This window comes from Durio zibethinus, chromosome 8 (genome assembly GCF_047325235.1).
Source record: "Durio zibethinus cultivar Kanyao isolate XHJ-2024 chromosome 8, ASM4732523v1, whole genome shotgun sequence".
Classification (NCBI taxonomy): Eukaryota; Viridiplantae; Streptophyta; class Magnoliopsida; order Malvales; family Malvaceae; genus Durio; species Durio zibethinus.
Window position 1 is genome coordinate 23,771,943 of NC_143169.1, and position 19,418 is coordinate 23,791,360.

Below are 19,418 nucleotides of genomic sequence, written 5' to 3' on the forward strand. Positions count from 1 at the left end.
GATCCCATCGAAAATACTCTATATTATCGCCGCATGTGTCAAAGTTTTTTGTTGGTGCAAGTAAATTGGTGGCCGTAACGTAACAGTCAACCAATCACATGAAATAAGAGCCACTCTGAGCCCTCCCTAACGGGCCTGCATGATGGCTTGTTGGTATGCCCTCTGGGTTTGGATCCGGTTCTGAAGCCTCTAGCGTGGGTTCTCGTTCCCATTACTCATTTCGTTATGATTTATTTAGATGGATGAGATTAAAATTAAAAAACAATTACTATAATTGCAATTGAAAAAAAAATTTTAATGAAAAACTTATACTGAATAAATCTTATTGAAATTGATATTTGGATGCAATTGGTAATGGTTGAAACTTAACTGCACCTCCAATGAGGTGCAGCTATATCCAAACATAGGCTTATTGCAACTATTATCAATAAAGAATGATGGAAAAAACACAAACAATTTCCATCAAAACGATTTTCATCCCCATAAGATCAAAAAGAGCATTTCATCACAACTTTTCACATTCTAATAACTCTTTCATGTGCTCAATAACAAATAAGGATTCAAACCAAGAAAAAACAGCTTTTTAAGTTTGAATCTAATCATACAAATTCCAGCTGAAGCTCCAACTATCACCTCTAATAGTACCACTAAAATGTCTTGGCATGTTTATACATGTGTCAATTAGATACAGAAGACTGATACCAAAAACTATACCCTCATGCCTTAGGTCAAGGGTGGTGTGAACTGTGAAGGGTTGTTCATACCGTCCAGGGGCATCATTTCAGCAGAATGAATATACACTTGCTAAAACCAATGATCAACCTATAGAAAGTCCTTGACAACAGAATAATATATAATTAACATTGATTTTCATTCTCTAAAGATAGGTGGCTAGAGAAGAATTAGTGATCAGTCCTAAACTAATATGCTGCAGGAGACAGGAGACCATATAATACACACTAAGAAGCCAAAGGTTGGTTTAAAAAAGAAGAACTAGAAGAAAAAGAACTGAGTTCCCTATTATAGCACCCAACCATGAAGTAAAAGATCGATTGGCAGATAGTTAATCGACACAGAGCATGCTAAAATCACAGAATAAGTTGAGATATGGGCATATGGCACTGACAGCCAGAGTTTCAACATGACACAAACTGGCTAGCAGTCATTAGAAGCCCCAAAGTTTTCAAACTGCTGCTGGATGAGACTGAGAAATGGGAGTAGGTTGCTGGTGTTAAGCACTGAAATGCTAAAGAAATCCACTAAAAATATCCAAAGCTTAGAAAATTGGCGCATGACAATAAAAACAGCAATGCACCACATAGTTTTCTTAAAGAAGAATAAACAGCAGCTTTACTTTGTTATCAATGGCAGGGGGGTGGAAGGGTACTGGTCAGAGGAAGAAAAGAAAGATTGAAAACCACTGCAAAGAAAAGTGCAATGGAAAGAAGGGAAAATGTGTTGTCTGCGGAAAAAATTCAACAACCAAAAATACTCATATTAGAAGCCAGAAGAATAAACATGATGGTGACACAGCCCACCACTTGCATTTATATATGCATGTCATTCTAGGAAACAATATGATAGTCATGCATCACTAATGATGCTCATGAGCTACACAACCATTAATATAGGTATCTGATACCATAATATAAGGAATTTGCCAACAAAGTATAAAATGCAGTGATTCCTTATCCCTAAAGCTCAACTGATTTTTTATTTCAAAAACAAGGCCAATGAAATGTAACCAAGATATTCTTGGCATGGGAAAGGTGACTTTAGACAACATGCATTTCCTGTTTGCTAGGAAAAGTTCCACGAAGGGCATCTCTATTCAAGATCAGAAAACCTCTTCATAAGCCACGTCCAAGAGCCAAAAGTAATATAATGATATTTCAGTTCAAGATCCAAGGAAGCAAAAGAGTGTAGAGTGAATAAGATAAATGCAATCATCCTCAAGCAGAAAACAATTCCAGATACAGGAGTTATACTGAATTCTATCAGACATGCTGTGAATTTTTCGGCAATAAATGATAATCGAGGTATCAAGAGATGCTCAGAAATAAAATATTTGTATGGTATAGAACACAGTGTTCAGTTTTTGCATCGATCAGTTCATGATACCAGGAACATGGCACAAGATTCAGAATAAAAAGTAAGGGAAGGAGAATGTGCTTCACAGAATTGTCAGTAGGATGATAGTCTATTGAGCAACAGAACAATAGAAGGAAAGGTAGACATATAATAAATAAACATACTATGAATTTATCACTTACGGTCATTGAAATATTTCTAGGAGTGAACATTAAAATCAGAGTAAAACAATATTGGAAATAAGGACGCCGTACTAAGATAAGACCTGGAATAACAGTTCTCACAGAAAGAAAGATCCTAAAAAGTTCTAAGATATCACAGATGGAGAATAACTTAAGCAACAAGGACGGAACCTAGCTCCCATGAATGCTAAACCAGCAGCACGTCTTCCAGAATAATCTTGAAAGGCATTCTTATGGAAGAAACACAAAGAGTTGGGTTGAAAAAGACTAGAATAACAAGCCATCTACAAAAACCAAACTTAAGGGGATGACCGAGAGGAAATATTTGAGAGAGAAAATTCCAAGATTTTAACTATTCACCTTCAACTATCAAGAATATCTTTAAGATTCAAGTGGCCATTATAAATGCCTGAATCAAGTTTTCAGCTTCACGCTTCTGCTGCGGAGTGCCAGTTATAAGAGCCACACGTTCCCCTCGTGAGGATTTGGATTCAGAAATTTCAATCATTGCCCCTGATATCTGAAAGAGAGGAAGGCAGTGTAAGAGTGCCATTCAATCAAGTAGATTCCAAAATTATTGTGGGGGAAAAAACATGACAATGTCTGGTGTCATGTCCAAAGTTAGGACTAACAGACCATTGATACCATATTAATTTTCACAAGGACAGTTTATCAAAAAGCATCTGCCTAGAAGAACAACATCATAAGCATACATAAGCTATGAAGCATAAACTGATTTCATAAAGACAGATCACTTTTCCTCCTTTAATAATATAAAAATAATAGCAGTAAATGACACAAAATATTCTCCCAACTAACTGCGTAAGGCATCATAGTTAAAAAAAACTGCCAAACAATGTTGAAGTTATTCAAATCCTTATCTTCATTCATCTCAATGTTAGGATTACTCTTTAGATTAATCATCAATAAGATAATATAAGGTTGGGGGTCAGGACTGAAAAATGATAAACCAACCTTCCTTATGTTGGCTAAATTGAGCCCTCCTTTGCCCATCACTTTACCAACTGCATTAGGAGGGATCAATATTTCAAGACTTGAAGATGGAGGCAACCTGTATGAAATCAATAAATGGAAGAACCAGATTCAAATTGAAGGTATAAATGTCAGAAGAAAGACCTTAAGAACAATATCTGAAAAGCATGATATACATACCCTCCATAGAGCTTCGATGAATATGAGGACATGGACCCATAGTCATTTTCCCCCATCTATTAGAGAGGATGAAAACACAAAATGCCAATGAAAGAAAATTAAAACCAAGATGAGTACATACAAATTCTATATGGCAATTTAAATAAAAACAAAAAAAACAAAAACAAGAAAATTGCAGTGAAACATGGGGGAGGTTATGTGTCAGAAACAGGTAGCCAATAACTAAAAACTACAAATAACAAAAAAAAAAAAGGGCCCTGAAATCACATCCTAGCTCAGAGCTACCGCAAATTCAATAAATGAAAGAGAAGCTGAGAGCAAGCATGCAAGTGAGACAGAGAAACAGATTTTCATTGATAAAATAAAAATTCTAATTCATCACTAGCTATTAAATAAAACTAAACAAACCCCACCCCCACCCAACCCAATGAAAAGAAAAGTCTTAACAACATAAAAAAATTAAGGCATGCTCAAGTGCTTATATCGAGAGGCAAATCAATCAACAATCATTTAAAACTTCAGCAGATCAAATTCAAAGTCCATACTTATATACTAGCATATATATTGTTTCAGGAGAAAAAAAGACAATGGTGATAAAAAATAAATTAAAGCAGCTTCCTACAGGCATGCCTGAAATATAATGCAAGAAGAATTGAGGTCTATCCAAGTTATCCTTAGAAAGTGTATCAACTGTTTATTAAACCTTAGATGAGTACCAAAAGATAAATATGTGGGATCTTCAAAGCAACATGATTATAAAGATGATGCATACAGTTGACACCAATGTTGAGCAGGACATGAATAAGGGGGGGGGGGGGGGGGGGGGAATAGTTATGATGGTAGCAGTAACAACAATTCCACAATTACATACCGGCAGGGTTCCATATCCATAGAGGCTGCTTGAAGAAAGCACACCAAGGCCACTTCCACTTTCAGCCCTTTGATCAAAAGCCAAAGAAGCAACTGGAGGAACAGAAGACAAGAGGGATGGCACTGAAAGACTTACACCACCTGAGTAGAGAGAATCCTCTCCTACAGAAGGGTTATGACCACTGTCCTTTTCTTTCAAAACATCATCTCGGAGCCTTAGAACAATCTGTATAAGTGCATCTCTTACACTACTAACTTCTCCAGCAAGCTAAAAGATGTAGAGTTAGCATAAAAAACTGTTCAAAAAGAAGGAAAATGAAAACATCAAATCTTCAGAGAGAGAGAGAAAGAGAGAACTAACCTCAACGAGCTCATTATTGGCATCAGCACACTTAGGCTTCTCCCCTTTTGAAATACAGACTTCAGCTTTAGTTCTCTTCCGAATTTCATTTATAATAGAACCACCTTTTCCAATAACACAACCAATAACTTTAGATGGAACAAGGAGCCTCATAGTTACAGTATCATCATCTTCATTATTAATCTTCCCTTGCAGCAAAAGAACAGCTTCAACAGCCATGGATTTTAAATCATCAGGTGACTGTCAAGTCAAACCACATTAACACATGAGAAAACCAAAATTATCAAGCAATATGATGAATTGAAGATAAATTTATACTGGAACCCAGACCAGAGAAATTGATCTAGAGGCATACCTCTGTAGCTATGACAGTGATAATACACTCATCACAATCAGCCTTTGTATCATCAACCTCAATAAGAGCTCCACTAGCCTGCCTTATACTTTTGATAGTACCCCCTCCCCTGCCAATGACACGCCCAATCTTGTCATATGGGCATAGTACTCTGATTATTAACTCTGCAGATCGAGAGGCACCAGCAAAACCAGAAAACACAGGAAGAGCAGATGAATACACAGGCCAGGTACTCCCTGTATTGCCATATCCCTGAAGATCTGGCATATGTTCAGCACCCAATATAGGTGGAACTGATCTAGAAGGGACAATAAGATCTGGATTTGGATATAAGCCCCCTGGTGGATAACTAGGGACATCTGATGGGGTAATGATGCTTGGAGCTGGAGGAGCTTCTGCCACCGTTGTCTCAAGGGGGATTTCTTCTCTGGGACTGAACTTGTACATGATTGCAGAAACAGCAAAAAGTGCTTTCTTAACAGCCTCCGCTTCACCAGCTATCTATTCACAGGAGAAAGGAAACATCTAAAACTGATCAATTTAGCAAAGAAGATAAATAACAACAAACTGACATTAAACCACCATGAAGAGAATATCCTATATGAATATGAAGGCAATGCTTATACTGCAGATCAGAGTTATCTCAATCAGACTTGAAGATGAATCTAGTAGTAGTATTGGCTCACACACAGCTTGCACATCAGCCTAAATAAGCTAATGAACTTAAACAATGATTAAGGCTTCAACTGCCACCGTAACAAGGTGAGAAATGATGGTTAAGGTGCATATAATGTCAACAGTTGAGGTAGATTTAATTCCTGGTAACAAGCGCAACCTGTCTATGACATTATCTACATTTCATTTTCAAAGTATAGGCATCATGGGATACATTGAGGACATCAAATTTGAGTAACACAAAAGTAAAAATCCCCACAATCAATTGTTGCTGAATATAATACAATCCGATGTTTGCACTAGAAGGCATAAGGCATTCAAACACATCATCAAGCATGCCAAAAATTAAAAAAAAAAAAAAAAAACTATATGCAAACAACATAAACCTGAATGAAGTTGTCAAAATCCATGGCACATGAATGGCTTGGATCACCAGCATCCTTAGCAGTAACTTTAATGTTGGTCCTTGTCTTGCCCCTCAGTTTCTTAATAGTTGCACCAGCTTTCCCAATGATGTTTGCAGATTGGCTAGATGGTACAAGAATTTGACATTCCTCCCCATACTTATCTGACCGTTTATTATCAGAATCCCCCATGACAGACACAGCTTTGGCAATTGCAGCATGAACTCTAAGAAGAGCATCCTGAGCAGCACATATCGGTTCTTTGTCATTGAATTCATCGTCTACCTCAACATCTTCCTTCTCCTTAACATAACAATATATTGTAATAACCCTATCCTTAGCACCAGGATAAGGATCAACCACCTTAACCTTTGCCCTTGTCTCCTGCCTAATCGAATTTATGACTTTACCACCTTTACCAATGACACTTCCAATCACGCCATCAGGGCAAAGTATTCTATAAACAACCAGTTCATTATTGCTTTGTTCATCTCCATAATTCAATCTTCTCTTCTGATTCCTACTATCCCAACCATTATCTCTTTGGCCTCGAGAGAGCTTAGCACTCTCACCCATTGTTTTGGAATTAAATTCAACAGCTGAAACCATAAACTAAATTTAAGTCCAAAGGCTACCAAATTAAGTTTGAACATAATGCAAGCATATATCGTTAACATATTTTAATCTTTCTTTACATATCAAAACTATCTGCTTGAGTTCTCCCATTGCTTTTGACTTTCTATCGAATTCTCAACTACTTTACAAATTTTAAAAAGAAAAAAGAAAACATTAAAAACCCATAAAAATTCCAAAACTCAAAGAAACATCATTTTAATAAGACACAAAGATACCCAAAACCGAGAAAGGATCGGTTTTTATCAACCAATATGACAACTACAAACATATAAAAAAAAAAAGAAAAAAACCAAAGTGAAAAAAGAAAACTATTTTTAGATTGATTAAAACTTTGTTTCCATATCAATATTTTCCATTGAAAGACGGAAAAAAAGTGTAAAACCCTAAAAAAAGGAAAAGCAAAGGAGAGAAGCGGAAAATAGAGACTTGAAGGAAAACCCAGTTTGAGGAATGAAGTGAGAAAGCGTACCAGACAAAGATTCAGATAATGAGACAATAAAAACCCTTTGACGCAGAACAAAAGAAAGGGAATAGACAGGAACAGGGAAAGATGAAGCTGTGCCCCTTAGTCGAAGTTTCCTTGGATTCTCAGTTAACAAGAATTTCCTAGTAAATTTCCTTTTTTGCTATGTAGAAATTTTTTTTCACCACCGAGCAGCGGCTTTCAGATATATAGTTTTTTAATTTTCTCATTTATAAAATGAAATTATAAAAACAGCCTTGGATCAGTTAATTGAAATCTCATATCTATAAAGCTATATGCTTGAGTTTAATTGATTTTTCGTGAAATATTATAGCTTTTCTAAAGATTTAAAATTAAAAATGCAAAATTTTAAAATAAAAAAGACATAAATTTGGTTAAAAGATTAAAGGAAATAATTTTCATAATGCTAAATGTTCAACATATGATCACTTTCTCCTGTTAGCCCAAGTGGTTAAGAGGCTGTTAGAAAGTCATGTAGGCGAGGATTCAATCTCCGCCGTGTCTCTTCTCCATTGTACGGACATTAACCCCTTTGAAATAAAAAAAAAATTATGATTAAACATTTTAAATGATTGTTTAATTTAAAATTAAATATTTTATTTTATGTAAATAAATATTAAACGTTATTAAATTATAATAAAACAAGATTTTTTTGATAAAATTAAAATATATTATAAACCTCGTCAACTCAAGTGAAATATTAAATTACTTAATATACATATTATTTTATTGATATGTCAAGTTAATGATGTATTTTTTTGCTAACGTGGCGTTATTATTGTCCATATATTTAAAATAATAAAATATTAATTTAAATTATAATTTTAAAATTTTAATTTAATTAATTAACTTAAAAAAAAAAAGCTTATTTCTCAATCTTTTTCTCATGTTGACTTTGTCAATAAACTTTTATATCGGTCAATAATTTTGCTTCCTTGCTTATTTCTCGTAAAAAAATCATAATTATTTTTTTTTATTTTAAAATTTTAAATCAACAAAAACTCAACAATTCAAATATTATAAATCTCATTCACAATAACTAGATTTGTAAAACTATAAAGGTTCAACTCAGAAATAAAATTACAAAATTTTGAATCAATAAAGATTTTTTTTATCTTTCATCCATAGCAAAGTTACGATTATTTTGATTCAGCGTAAAATTTTTTTTTTTAAATCAAAACTCTAAAATAAAAAAAATTTATCTATTTAAAAATCAAAGTTTCGGATACGTTTAGTTACAGGAATAAAATGTTAATTTTGCTTGAATTCTCTTTTGAACGTTTGTGAAAAAGAAAATGAGATTGTATTCTTGAGATGTTGGTTCCAATTACTCTATAATCTTTTGCTTGTGGGTTTTGCTTTTAAGTTAAATTTTTTTGGGTAATTTTGGCATTAGATTTTTTTAAAACTAATTATGGGTTTTGATTATTACTTGAAATTATATTTCGATTTTGATTGTTGATTAAAATTATATTTGGGTTTTAATTGTTCATTGAATTATATCATTTTAGTTTTTTTTTTTAATAAAAAATTCAAAATTAAAGTAAAAAATATTAAAATATTTTTAAAAGTAAAAGAAATTTCAGGTTATTTTTATTTGTTAAACTTATTGGCGCTTATGTTTCACAACCATATTTTCATATAAAAAAATTATTTATTATTATAAATTGATAACGTTTAATTTTTATTTATATAAAATAAAATAACTAAATAAACGTTTACTCTTAAGCATTTAATCTCAAATATTAATAATTATTATATATTTTTGGGCCGAATTAATCCATTCCAACTGGCCCAAAAGTTAAATCCAAAAACCCAAAATCTGCATCGGTTACTTCTCTCCCCATTGTCGTGTCTTTTCATCCATAGCAAAAAAAAAAAAATACGTTTACTCTTAATCTTCTCCATCTCTCTTAGGTAAGTTACTGTAGCTTTTTTTCCTTTTTTTTTTTTTTTCATTTATGTACTTTCTATTTTTAATTTAGCAAGTTATGCTTGTTTTGTATCTGTTGCTTCACCTAATTAAAATTTTCGTCATTTTCTGTTTCTGGGTTTAGCTTTGATTGAGTGGTAAATTATTGTGCTTTTTCGCTTGCTTGGTTTTCTTTGTATGCTTTGTTTGCTCGTTTCTTTTATTGGTTTCAATATAATTGGTTTGGTTATTATTATTGGGGTTTTGGGTACTGTTCTTTTTGTGATTGTGGAGTTGGACTATTGTTAATTACTAAGTCATTGAAAAGCATCTTTTTATGGATGTTTTCATTGATTTTATGAAGTGGGTTTTTTTACATTTTCAGAAGTTTCATTGTATTCCTATCCATTTCAAAGTTGATTGATTCTATGAAGTGGTTTTTTTTTTTTTTTTAATATTTTCATAATTTTCATTGTATTCCTATCAATTTCAAGGTTTGTAGCAAAACTTGCTCAACTTCCTGCATTGGCAAATGTAGTATTTAGATGAAAACTAAAGTGTCTTTACAGAATTTCCTTTTCCTTTGCTACTTGAATAGTCTTTATTCTTTCCTAAAAAATTATGAAGTATAAGGTTTAATTTTGTTCTCTCCTCTAGAGTTTTTACTAGTTTCATGATCATTGTACCATCTAAACTATTTCACCAATTTACGCTTATGGGTATCAACCTCTCTTTGTGCTTTTGTCATTGTCATAGTCATTAATTCTTTCAAAGAATAGAACGATTTTCTTTTATAAATATTTGCTGTTTATAGAGTTGTTCTTCTAATAGTTTATAGGGGCCTAATTGGTGTATGGTTGATTTTTGTTGTGCTCAAAAGTTATGGAAGATAAATAGGTTTATCTGATGAAAGGGTGCTTCTAGTCATTAGCTTGTTAATGCATTTGTGATTTGACTGTCTTGCCAAACAAGATAATAGCGTATATTCATTTTCTATTATTTGCACCTTATAGTTATTGATTCAAGGGCACTGGAATGGAACAAGAAGCAGGAGAATCCTCAATTCAATTGGGGAGCTCAGAAGGTTCTAACTCAAGCAGCTCAGATCCTGTAACACGGGTAAGGAAGCTGCTGTTTCACCGTATGCTGGTGGGAATCAAAGACGGCAGGTTTTTCTTGGGCACTTTCCACTGCATTGACAAGCAAGGAAATATCATTCTCCAAGATTCAATTGAGTATCGTAGCACCCGACGTTCCTCTCCATCCCCAATGGAGCAACGATGCCTTGGTCTAATTCTCATCCCTTCCTCTTGTCGAATCTCTTGTCATGTGGATTGCTCCGTCCAGGAACAATTGTCACTGCTGAAGGTTTAAGAATTGAGACTCTGTTTCCATAAAATCTCTGTTTGAAAGAAATTCAACAACAGTTTTTCCTGATTTGTAATATCCTATAGGTTTTTTTTTCCTGGAGTAAATGTAATTGCCTTGCTTTGAGTAATGGAAGGGATTATGATTGCTGCACTATAGTGCTTTCATGGTTACTGCTTGAGTATTAATATTAATTATCATTACTATTTCTTTCTCAGCATTTCGTGTGCACGCATAACCTTTAAATTTGGAATTTGGGTTATGGCTAAACTCAGATAAAACTGATTATGCAAATTCTCTTTTCCGACGCGAAAGCCAAAATATGAAGCTCATCTCATATGTTGACAATGGAGAAGGAACTATTGCTCATGTCATAAAAATTTCTTATGATAAGCTTTTAAACTCGTAAAGCCCACATTTGAACTTCAGCGATTGGGGCAAAACCCACTCCGAAAAATCCCCCACTCTGGGCTGAACACAGACCACTGTTGCCGAAAACTAGAACCTTTCCCAGTTTCCACACAGTGCACACCATTTCTTTTCCGGAGGAAAAGCTTCAATAAATGCAGGAATCCAGCATTGAATCTAATAGTAGCATAAGAGGGTTGAAGGCAATGCTTCTGCTGAAATCTGAATATATAATTAAAACCCAAACAAAGATTTAAGTCGGAGAGCTTGGGGTTTTTTTTTGGTGTGAGTGTGTATATTTCTATCATCATATACACGAAAAAGAAAAAACTTAAACAAAATCTGAAAGTGGAAATAGGGATGTATCTTTAAAGTACATTGAGAAAATACTTCCAAAATTTGGAGTATATACTTGACTTCTTCTTTTACCTTGAACATTTTCTCTGATCCAAAACTTTTATCCTCCATTAATTCTAAAGATTTTTTGTTTCTTAGATGTTCCATAATCCATCCATTCTATATCAAGAAAAGAAAAACATGTAGGGTGGCGTGCAGCCAATCCTAAAGAGTAAAGACATAGAGGTTAGAGCGACCGAGCCAGAGCCACAGTGAGAGAGAGACAGAGAGTCGTTGAGAGAGGCAACTGTAGCTCTGCAAAAGCAATGCTTGTTGTGTCGACTTCAGGGATAATACTGAGGAAGAGCCATGTCAAATCATGCTTAAACCTAAAACCCTGTTTTTTTTTTTTTTTTTTTGCTTTTCCTTGATTATCTATATTGACCCATCTTGACAATTTGTTCCTCTTATGGTAACTCTGTCTCTCTTCTCTCATATGCCCCGTTTTTAGATGCAAAAAAAAAAAAAAAATCAACACTATCCTTATCTCACTCTCCCATTCCTGGAATGCAAATGCCAGACAGAGACAACTTAGGGTTTCCCAACAGCAGGCTTTCACTCACTGACACAAAGGGTGAAGAAATAAACTGGTAGATATTCCTTTACTTTTCTTCTTTTTCCTATCAATATTTGCTCAACAACTGATTATAGGAAGAGAAAGCAGACTGCGATCTCTTGGTTCTAAATCTACATTTGGTATTTCTGAATGCTTATATTAGTGGGTTTTGGTTCTGTTTGTTTCTTGCTCCTCTCATGGCATCTCTTTCTCTTTTCCTTGTTGGGTTCCTTGTTTTATCTTGTGAGGCGATTGCAGTGCATAGAAACTTGGATGAGAGTAGTGAAATTGTGATGGAAGAAGGGGAGCTTTTGGGGCTTTTTGATGTTATAGGATCACTTCTAGATGAACCTGGTTGGGCTGAAGTGCATCCAGAGCCATGCACCGACACTCCATGGCCTGGTATTGAATGTGAAATTGGTCAAGACCCTCCAATCTTTCATGTTACGACTATTCACATTGGCCCTGACGTTGCTACCCCACCTTGCCAACCTTCTGCTAAAATATCAGATTCCTTGCTCAAACTACCTTACCTGCGAACTCTCTCGATTTTCAACTGCTTTGTAACTTCACCAGTTACACTTTCTGCTTCTTTATTTGGAGCATTGTCTTCCTTGGAGCATCTATCACTACAGTCAAATCCATCTCTCTCTGGAGAGATTCCTTCAAGCTTGGGGAATATTTCTAGGCTAAGGGTCCTGAGCTTGTCACAGAACAATCTACAAGGAAATATCCCTGGTGAGCTTGGTGGATTAGTCAACTTGGAGCAACTTGACCTGAGTTACAACAATCTAAGTGGTGAAATTCCTGAAGATATTGGAGGACTGAAAAGTTTAACCATTTTGGACTTGAGCTGGAATGGCCTTGAAGGGCGGGTACCATTTGCTTTGGGTCAGCTTCAACTTCTTCAAAAAGTTGATTTGTGCTCAAACAGGATTCATGGGAGGATAACTCCAGATTTGGGAAAGCTAAACAGGTTGGTTTTGATTGACTTGAGCCATAACTTCATCAATGGGCCAATCCCTGAGACTCTCTCAGGTTTGGAGCAGCTGCGGTATTTAATATTTGATTACAATCCCATAAATTCGCTGATTCCTTTATTTGTGGGGTCCCTCAAGAGGCTTACATCAATCAGCTTCTCAGGATGTGGGTTAATAGGCCCAATACCCAACTCCTTATCTTCATTAAAGAATCTCACTGCTCTTTCTCTCGACAACAACAGTCTCACAGGGACAATTCCTTCAATTTTAGGGTCACTTCCAGATCTAGACCACCTTAACTTGAGTCACAACAAGCTAAGTGGGGAACTACTACTCTCAGAAGAGTTCATCAAGAGACTTGGGAAAAGGCTGGATGTTAGAGGAAATATTGGGCTATGCACAAGCTACCAGCTATCCAGGAAGAACATCTCTAGGTATCTACAAACCCCAGCTTGCTTGGGAACGGAAGGAATAGTTAATAACGTAACTTGTCCTGAAGAACACCCGGACGATTTCAAAGGAAGGAAGCCATATTGGAACCATGGCCAGATCAGTTCACATGCTCCTTCCCAAGATCCACAGTTCATTTCAACATGTTTTGTTCTTTTTCACATGCTTTGCTTTTTGTAAACATTTCTACTAATATCCTGTCAACATTTATTTTGTCTAATGAAAATTAAACTAAGCCAAAGTTGAATATGAAAATGAAAAAACTATTATATATAACTATATATGATGTTTGCTATGGGCATTGATGGGTCATTTTCTAGCTGGAAAGATGCAGAGCCTACGGCTACCATGTTGGTGAAAATATGCAGAGGGGCATTGACATAGTAGTTGAGGTGAGTTTACATGATAAGGGGCCAAAAAGTTTTGCATCTGGCTCTATCTATCTTGGTATCCAGTGACAAAGCTCCATCTCTGCTTGCTGGGGTTCATTTCCAGCAGCCTTTTAGAAAGAGAAGCAAATGTGTGTCGTATCTGCTGTTGAATTGAACTGCATTTTAGCCTTTTGACAGTGAAAAAAGATATGGATCTCCGTACTTGATCTTTAAGAGAATGAGAGATGGAGGGTAATGTCTATGGTTTATTTAAACATCCCTGGAAAAGGCTAAATTGGTAACATTGTTTGATCTTATCTTCTTCTGGATATAAATAGAAGAAAAATCACTTTTTTCTCTGTGAACTTTCTAACACTAATCACTCCTGGAATCTTGATGTTTTGGCTGTTAATCTCCGACATTAACTCATTCAATCAATCCAGGAATCTTTATTCATCATAAAAAGAAGTTGCTGCTTGTTCATGTCATTGTGGTAGGGGTCAAAATTTTGGACCACAAAAAAGAGTTTTAGAATTTGAGAAAAGCTTGATGATAAAGAGAGAGCTCCACCAATAAGAACATCAATGCGTGGCTTTGAACACTCACGAATCCGACTATTCATGATTAATATTGCATCACTATGCATACAGGACAGAGATATATGAAAATCAAACATTTACAACGTTTTTCTCTACCTAATAATCTCTATTTTTTGACTTCATCAATAAGTTATATCTTGTACATTTCATGTGCAGTAACGTTTTCTTGACTCCCTTAATTATCTTCTAGATTTTATGTGTAGTAAGATTATTTAGTCTTGGGACAACGGTAATTATTTCTAAAGTAACTTGTTTAGCATGAAAACACAAGAAAAACATGTGCAGAATTGAACATATGCAACACAAATGCATACATCAAAGCTTAACTGTTTAGTTTCAATAATTAAGATTTAAATTCTGACAGTTTCAAGTAACAAAAAAAAAAAAAAAAAAATTTTAATTGTTAGAGCATTTGATTTTCATATATCAACTAAACATAAAAAGAGAATATACTTATTATTATAATTAGGCGCGTTATAAAAGAAGAACATACCGATAATCATAAAAAAAGAATAAATTAATAATCATAATTAAACGCGTTAAATCGAATGGATTTGTATAAAAATATCTTCTTGTTTCTTCAATTAGAAATAAGACAACATAGACCGGCCTAAAAATATGTCACAATCAATTATAAATCTGTAAATCTAGAGTGTCACATTCGCCATTTGGTTTGCTTTTCTTTTTTGTTTTCCCACGGGTTGGCATAAAAATTTTGGACCTTCTGAATGATGTGATTCAAGCCCCTTTCTTCACATTATCTCCAAGTTCTCAACATCACATCTTCCGAGCAGTTTCCTATGGCATTTTCCATGACCAAGACAAAGAAGGTGAAGTCCAGATCACGCACGGCTGGTGAGAAAACATTTTTTTGGAACATAGTTTCCTTGTAATTTACCATCTACACGTTTTTATTTTTTGCATTATTTTCCAACCCAATCTGATATACAAATTCATGTTTGGGTATGAACTTTAATCGAGCACTCATATTTTAATGAAATTGGAACTTTTGCAACCAATTAGGGTTAAAATAGGAAGGACAGATTCTAAATATTCAAAGTTCAAGCATTATTAGTCAATAATATAAGGATTTTGTAACTTGAATTTGATTTGTTTCCATTATTCTAGATTTCTAGTCATAATAAGACTAAGCTTATAATTCTTGTTTTTGACTGTATTAAATTTTAGACCAACCCAATTCTAATGTTTTGAGTCCAAGAAACAACTTCACTTTTTTCCAAGTTGAAATTAGCATAATGTTTTGAATATATCATCATATAATTTATAGAATTTATATAGTTTATTATTTATATGATATATATATATATAAATAGTAGAAAATTAAGTTATAGAATTTCTTAGAAAAATAATACGGTTTAACCAAAAAAAACTACCAAATTGTCAAAATCAAAAGGTTCAACATTAATTCTAGTTGAAGCAAGATGAAAGATCTGTCCATAATATATCAAAAAAACAATACAACAATCAAATAATTAAACTAGAATGGGCACCAAAAAATCAATTAACAAATGTAAAATTGATGGTTCTTCGAGCTACTAGCATATTTCATACATAAATTTACAAAAAAAAAAAAAAAGAAAGAAAAAAAGAAAAAGCTTCCCATGTCCATATGTATATAGCCATGGGCAACCTCCTTAATTTCCTGGAATGATAGATGGTAGTAATTGGTAGCCAAAAAGATAGATCAGTTCCTTCCATTAATCCACTAATGCTGGTAAGGAGAGGCAGCTTGGATTCTATTCTTGCGTTTTTGGAGGAACCTTTGAAGAGATTTCTTCATGGAAAGTCCAGCACTTGGGCTATATAGCTGAGGTGATAGCGTTGGTGAAGCCGGTGCCGATCCTGTTGGAGTTTTTATTCTTTCATCCATGTTTTCTCGGTTTGCTAGCATCAGAATGGCTCTTGCCTAAGGTTCCATGTACACAAAATTTCATTAACCAAACAAACAAACCCATGATATTTGTATATCATCAATCTAAAAAATTTTAAACATTTTGAAAAATAAGACTTTAATGAACGTAAATGAATTGCCAACAATCCTATGATTTATTTGATAAAATATTACAATTTTAATTTCAGTAATTAGAATAATATAGAATATAATATATCTCCTTTCATGGTAAAAATTTGTTTTCTTAATAATTAAGGTTATAAGAATTGAATTTTGATTACTAGAACTAAAAATTCAAAATTTTATGGATAAACCATGAGATTGTTTGACAATAGTTTTGGTTATTGATAAATTGTCAAAAATATCTTATTAACCACGAAAGTAGAAAAAATTGCATATCAAACTCAAACTGCATGAAATTGTGGTGCTTAAAATTGGAGGACAAATCTTTCATGTGCTTTATATTTGAATTTTGCATTGAACTCCCGTAACTTCGGTGAAGCAAGCATGCTGGTTTTGTATACTTGTTAACATTTCCAAAATGTACAACACCAAAAAATTAAGCAACCATTTCATTTATGCCAAGACCAACAGAAAACTCAGCCAAATTTACGTAAATAGAAAAAATAATTTATTTATTTCATGCGACCATCTTTAAAAACTTAATATTCAAGAAAATTGAATATAAATTCAAACACCTGCAATTTTTACATATCCCTGGATCATGATCTCTTTTTTTTTTTTAATATATATTTCTTCACTCAATTATATTAATGCATGAATAATTTTCTAAAGTTTCAACTAACAAAAGAAAAGAGGGGAAAAAAACCAAAAGAAAAGAAAGGGAATTGAAACCAAATTGTTACATACCTGGAGCTCTGTAACATCACAAACACAAACTCTTCCATTGTAGAAAATTGTCAGCTGTTGCTGTTGGTTTTGTGGGCTTTCATTGCTCTCTTCCACCCTTCATTCGCACAAAACAAACAATCAAAATCAAACACTCTGTAATATAGAAACAAGACAATAAAAACAAAAACAAAAAGTTTTGAAAAGAAGAGAAGTGCTTACATGTCGTGACGGTCGCCGGGAAAAGAACCAGAAGGAAGGAGGCGAAGTTCCAAGTTGCAGTTTCGTCTCATGTTATACCCTTGTTTGAATCTAATTGGATGAGAAAATAAGGGTGGTTTTGGAGGAGAAGAAGAAGAAGAAGAAGAAGAAGAAGAAAGTGGGGTTTCAAAGAGAAGAAGACATTGATAATTTGGAGGGGAAAAGTTGAAGAAAGGGTTATCTTATATATAGAAGTGTGTGTGAATGTGTTATGGTGGGCATCAACGTTTTTGAAAGCTATGTTAAACACGTAACGCACAAAAACGAGACACACACAAATTAAAAAAATAATAATAATAACAAAAAAAAAAGCAATCCAAGCCTTTTTTTTTTTTTTTTTTTAAATTTAAGCACGTGGAACATGCATTTTTACCTCCAAAATTCATGATTTTCCACAGCTGTCTGCTTCCATATCCGTTGTACAAAATCAATGTGCTTTGAAGTCGGCATAACTTTTTTTTTAATATATAAAAATCAATAACTTCTCTCTTTTTCTTTTTCTTTTCATTTTTTTTTATTATTCTAATTAGTGACTAATTTTAGTGAAAGGGATTTATGGTTTGAATGAAGGGATTGTTTTCGTTTGGTATTTTGATTGTGGTAGTCTTTTCAAATTAGTTGCTTATAACATAATCAAAGTTAATTGATAGGTTAATCTTTTCTTTGGTAGTTAGTTTTTATTAGATAGACAGATGGAATAAAAAAAGTTATATATATGTATATATATATATATATATATTTCTTATTATCAAAAACTTCTTTACAAATGAATTTTTTTAATAAAAGAAGTCATAATTTAAAAATAAAAAAATTATTGATGTTGATTTATAAATTTTAAATTTATTAAATGTTATTTTAAAATGTTGTGAACCAACTTGATGAAATTGAAATATTTATAATGTATCATCTTATATAAATAATTATATTTTATGGTAAGATACATAAAATTTGTTGGAAAATATGTGCTAGGTTATTGTGTCAATAAGATTGATAATAATTTTAATTAATTACTATTGATATATATATTATGATTAAGCATAGGGTAGAGTCCAATTCAAAATTAATTTCCACGTAATACTTGGAGAGACCCAACAAAATGTTAGATAATAAAAAAAAATAAAATTTAATAGATGTGAGATTAAATTTCTTAATATATAGTCAAACTGATAAAATATATATTTTTTATAATAACTATTTTTTCCTTAAAAGCAAATAAAAACTTTAATATACCATATATGGAATGACATCATTCACAACTTTTTCTCTTTTAGACATAGAATGTGAAATTCAATTGTCCAAAAAGGAATATATGTGTGTGTGTGTGTGTGTGTGTGTGTGTGTGTGTGTGTGTGTGTGTGTGTGTGTGTGTGTGTGTGTGTGTGTGTGTGTGTGTGTGTGTGTGTGTGTGTGTGTGTGTGTGTGTGTGTGTGTGTGTGTGTGTGTGTGTGTGTGTGTGTGTGTGTGTGTGTGTAGGCAATATCAATTTACATCAATATAAAATTTTTTAGTTTTATATTTTTTTTAATCATTAATTGTAATAGATCCAATGATCGAAAGAGATAAGTCAAAAAAATGATTTAATTTTATATGTTAAATATATTAAAATTAATAATTAAAAATATAAAATTAAAAAAATTTACATTGATGTAAGTTGATCATTCTTCACATATATATATTTATTTAAATATATGATGTGGTTTGCATTTTTTTTTTTTTTTGGTCTAATTTACTATCTTCACTTTCATTCCAGACGAATGTTGAAATTCAAAGGATTTGGTTCAAATGATAAAGTTGAAGTGAGATTTGAGTATACATTTTAGATTTAAACCATACTAATCTTTATGAACAAAAAAATAGAAGAAAATTTATTTTAATTTTTTAAATATCATTAAAGTGCATAAAGGAATATGACATTATGACAAATTATTCAATTTCCAAAATTTTTCCCAATAAAAGTTTATACATAATATTTATTTTTTTTTAATGTAGAATATCTTATAACATTAATTGAAGTTTGGTTACTGAGGCCTCAATAATTGGCAGAATCTCACCTTTCTCAATTTAATTATATTTTTTTAAATGCATATAAATTACCTATAACATCCAAAACTATGAATTAGGTTAG

General features: G+C 33.0%; 4 protein-coding genes across 10 annotated transcripts; 2 read left to right on the top strand and 2 right to left on the bottom strand.

The window, feature by feature from the left end:
• Nucleotides 1–456: 456 nt before the first annotated feature.
• LOC111278081 (KH domain-containing protein At4g18375-like) lies at nt 457–7,792 on the bottom strand. Of its 5 annotated transcripts, none has more exons than XM_089764837.1 (9): nt 7,217–7,792; nt 6,094–6,710; nt 5,033–5,533; nt 4,678–4,917; nt 4,318–4,584; nt 3,447–3,502; nt 3,249–3,345; nt 2,634–2,793; nt 457–822 (listed from the first exon to the last, which is right to left on the bottom strand). In XM_089764837.1, the coding sequence occupies exons 2-8, from the start codon at nt 6,685–6,687 to the stop codon at nt 2,662–2,664; spliced, it is 1,887 nt and encodes a 628-aa protein (XP_089620963.1). In that variant the 5' UTR covers nt 6,688–6,710; nt 7,217–7,792; the 3' UTR covers nt 457–822; nt 2,634–2,661. The 5 variants fall into 5 exon arrangements, with proteins under 5 accessions (XP_089620963.1, XP_089620962.1, XP_089620961.1 ...); XM_089764836.1 differs by having other exon boundaries at nt 457–834; XM_089764835.1 differs by lacking the exon at nt 7,217–7,792 and having other exon boundaries at nt 6,094–6,850.
• Nucleotides 7,793–9,041: 1,249 nt separating this feature from the next.
• Nucleotides 9,042–10,684, top strand: LOC111278087 (uncharacterized). 2 transcript variants are annotated; one of them, XM_022864537.2, is made up of 2 exons: nt 9,042–9,148; nt 10,157–10,684. In XM_022864537.2, the coding sequence occupies exon 2, from the start codon at nt 10,179–10,181 to the stop codon at nt 10,515–10,517; it is 339 nt and encodes a 112-aa protein (XP_022720272.1). In that variant the 5' UTR covers nt 9,042–9,148; nt 10,157–10,178; the 3' UTR covers nt 10,518–10,684. The 2 variants fall into 2 exon arrangements, with proteins under 2 accessions (XP_022720272.1, XP_022720273.1); XM_022864538.2 differs by lacking the exon at nt 9,042–9,148 and adding an exon at nt 9,201–9,301.
• A 517-nt stretch (nt 10,685–11,201) lies between these two features.
• LOC111278084 (uncharacterized) lies at nt 11,202–15,241 on the top strand. Of its 2 annotated transcripts, XM_089764839.1 has the most exons (2): nt 11,202–11,905; nt 12,130–13,542. In XM_089764839.1, exon 2 carries the CDS (start codon nt 12,165–12,167, stop codon nt 13,479–13,481), a length of 1,317 nt encoding a protein of 438 aa, XP_089620965.1. In that variant the 5' UTR covers nt 11,202–11,905; nt 12,130–12,164; the 3' UTR covers nt 13,482–13,542. The 2 variants fall into 2 exon arrangements, with proteins under 2 accessions (XP_089620965.1, XP_022720269.1); XM_022864534.2 differs by having other exon boundaries at nt 11,687–15,241.
• A 462-nt stretch (nt 15,242–15,703) lies between these two features.
• LOC111278085 (protein TIFY 5A-like) lies at nt 15,704–17,460 on the bottom strand. The gene is made up of 3 exons (XM_022864536.2): nt 17,255–17,460; nt 17,054–17,150; nt 15,704–16,198 (listed from the first exon to the last, which is right to left on the bottom strand). The coding sequence occupies exons 1-3, from the start codon at nt 17,323–17,325 to the stop codon at nt 15,998–16,000; spliced, it is 369 nt and encodes a 122-aa protein (XP_022720271.1). The 5' UTR covers nt 17,326–17,460; the 3' UTR covers nt 15,704–15,997.
• Nucleotides 17,461–19,418: the final 1,958 nt, after the last annotated feature.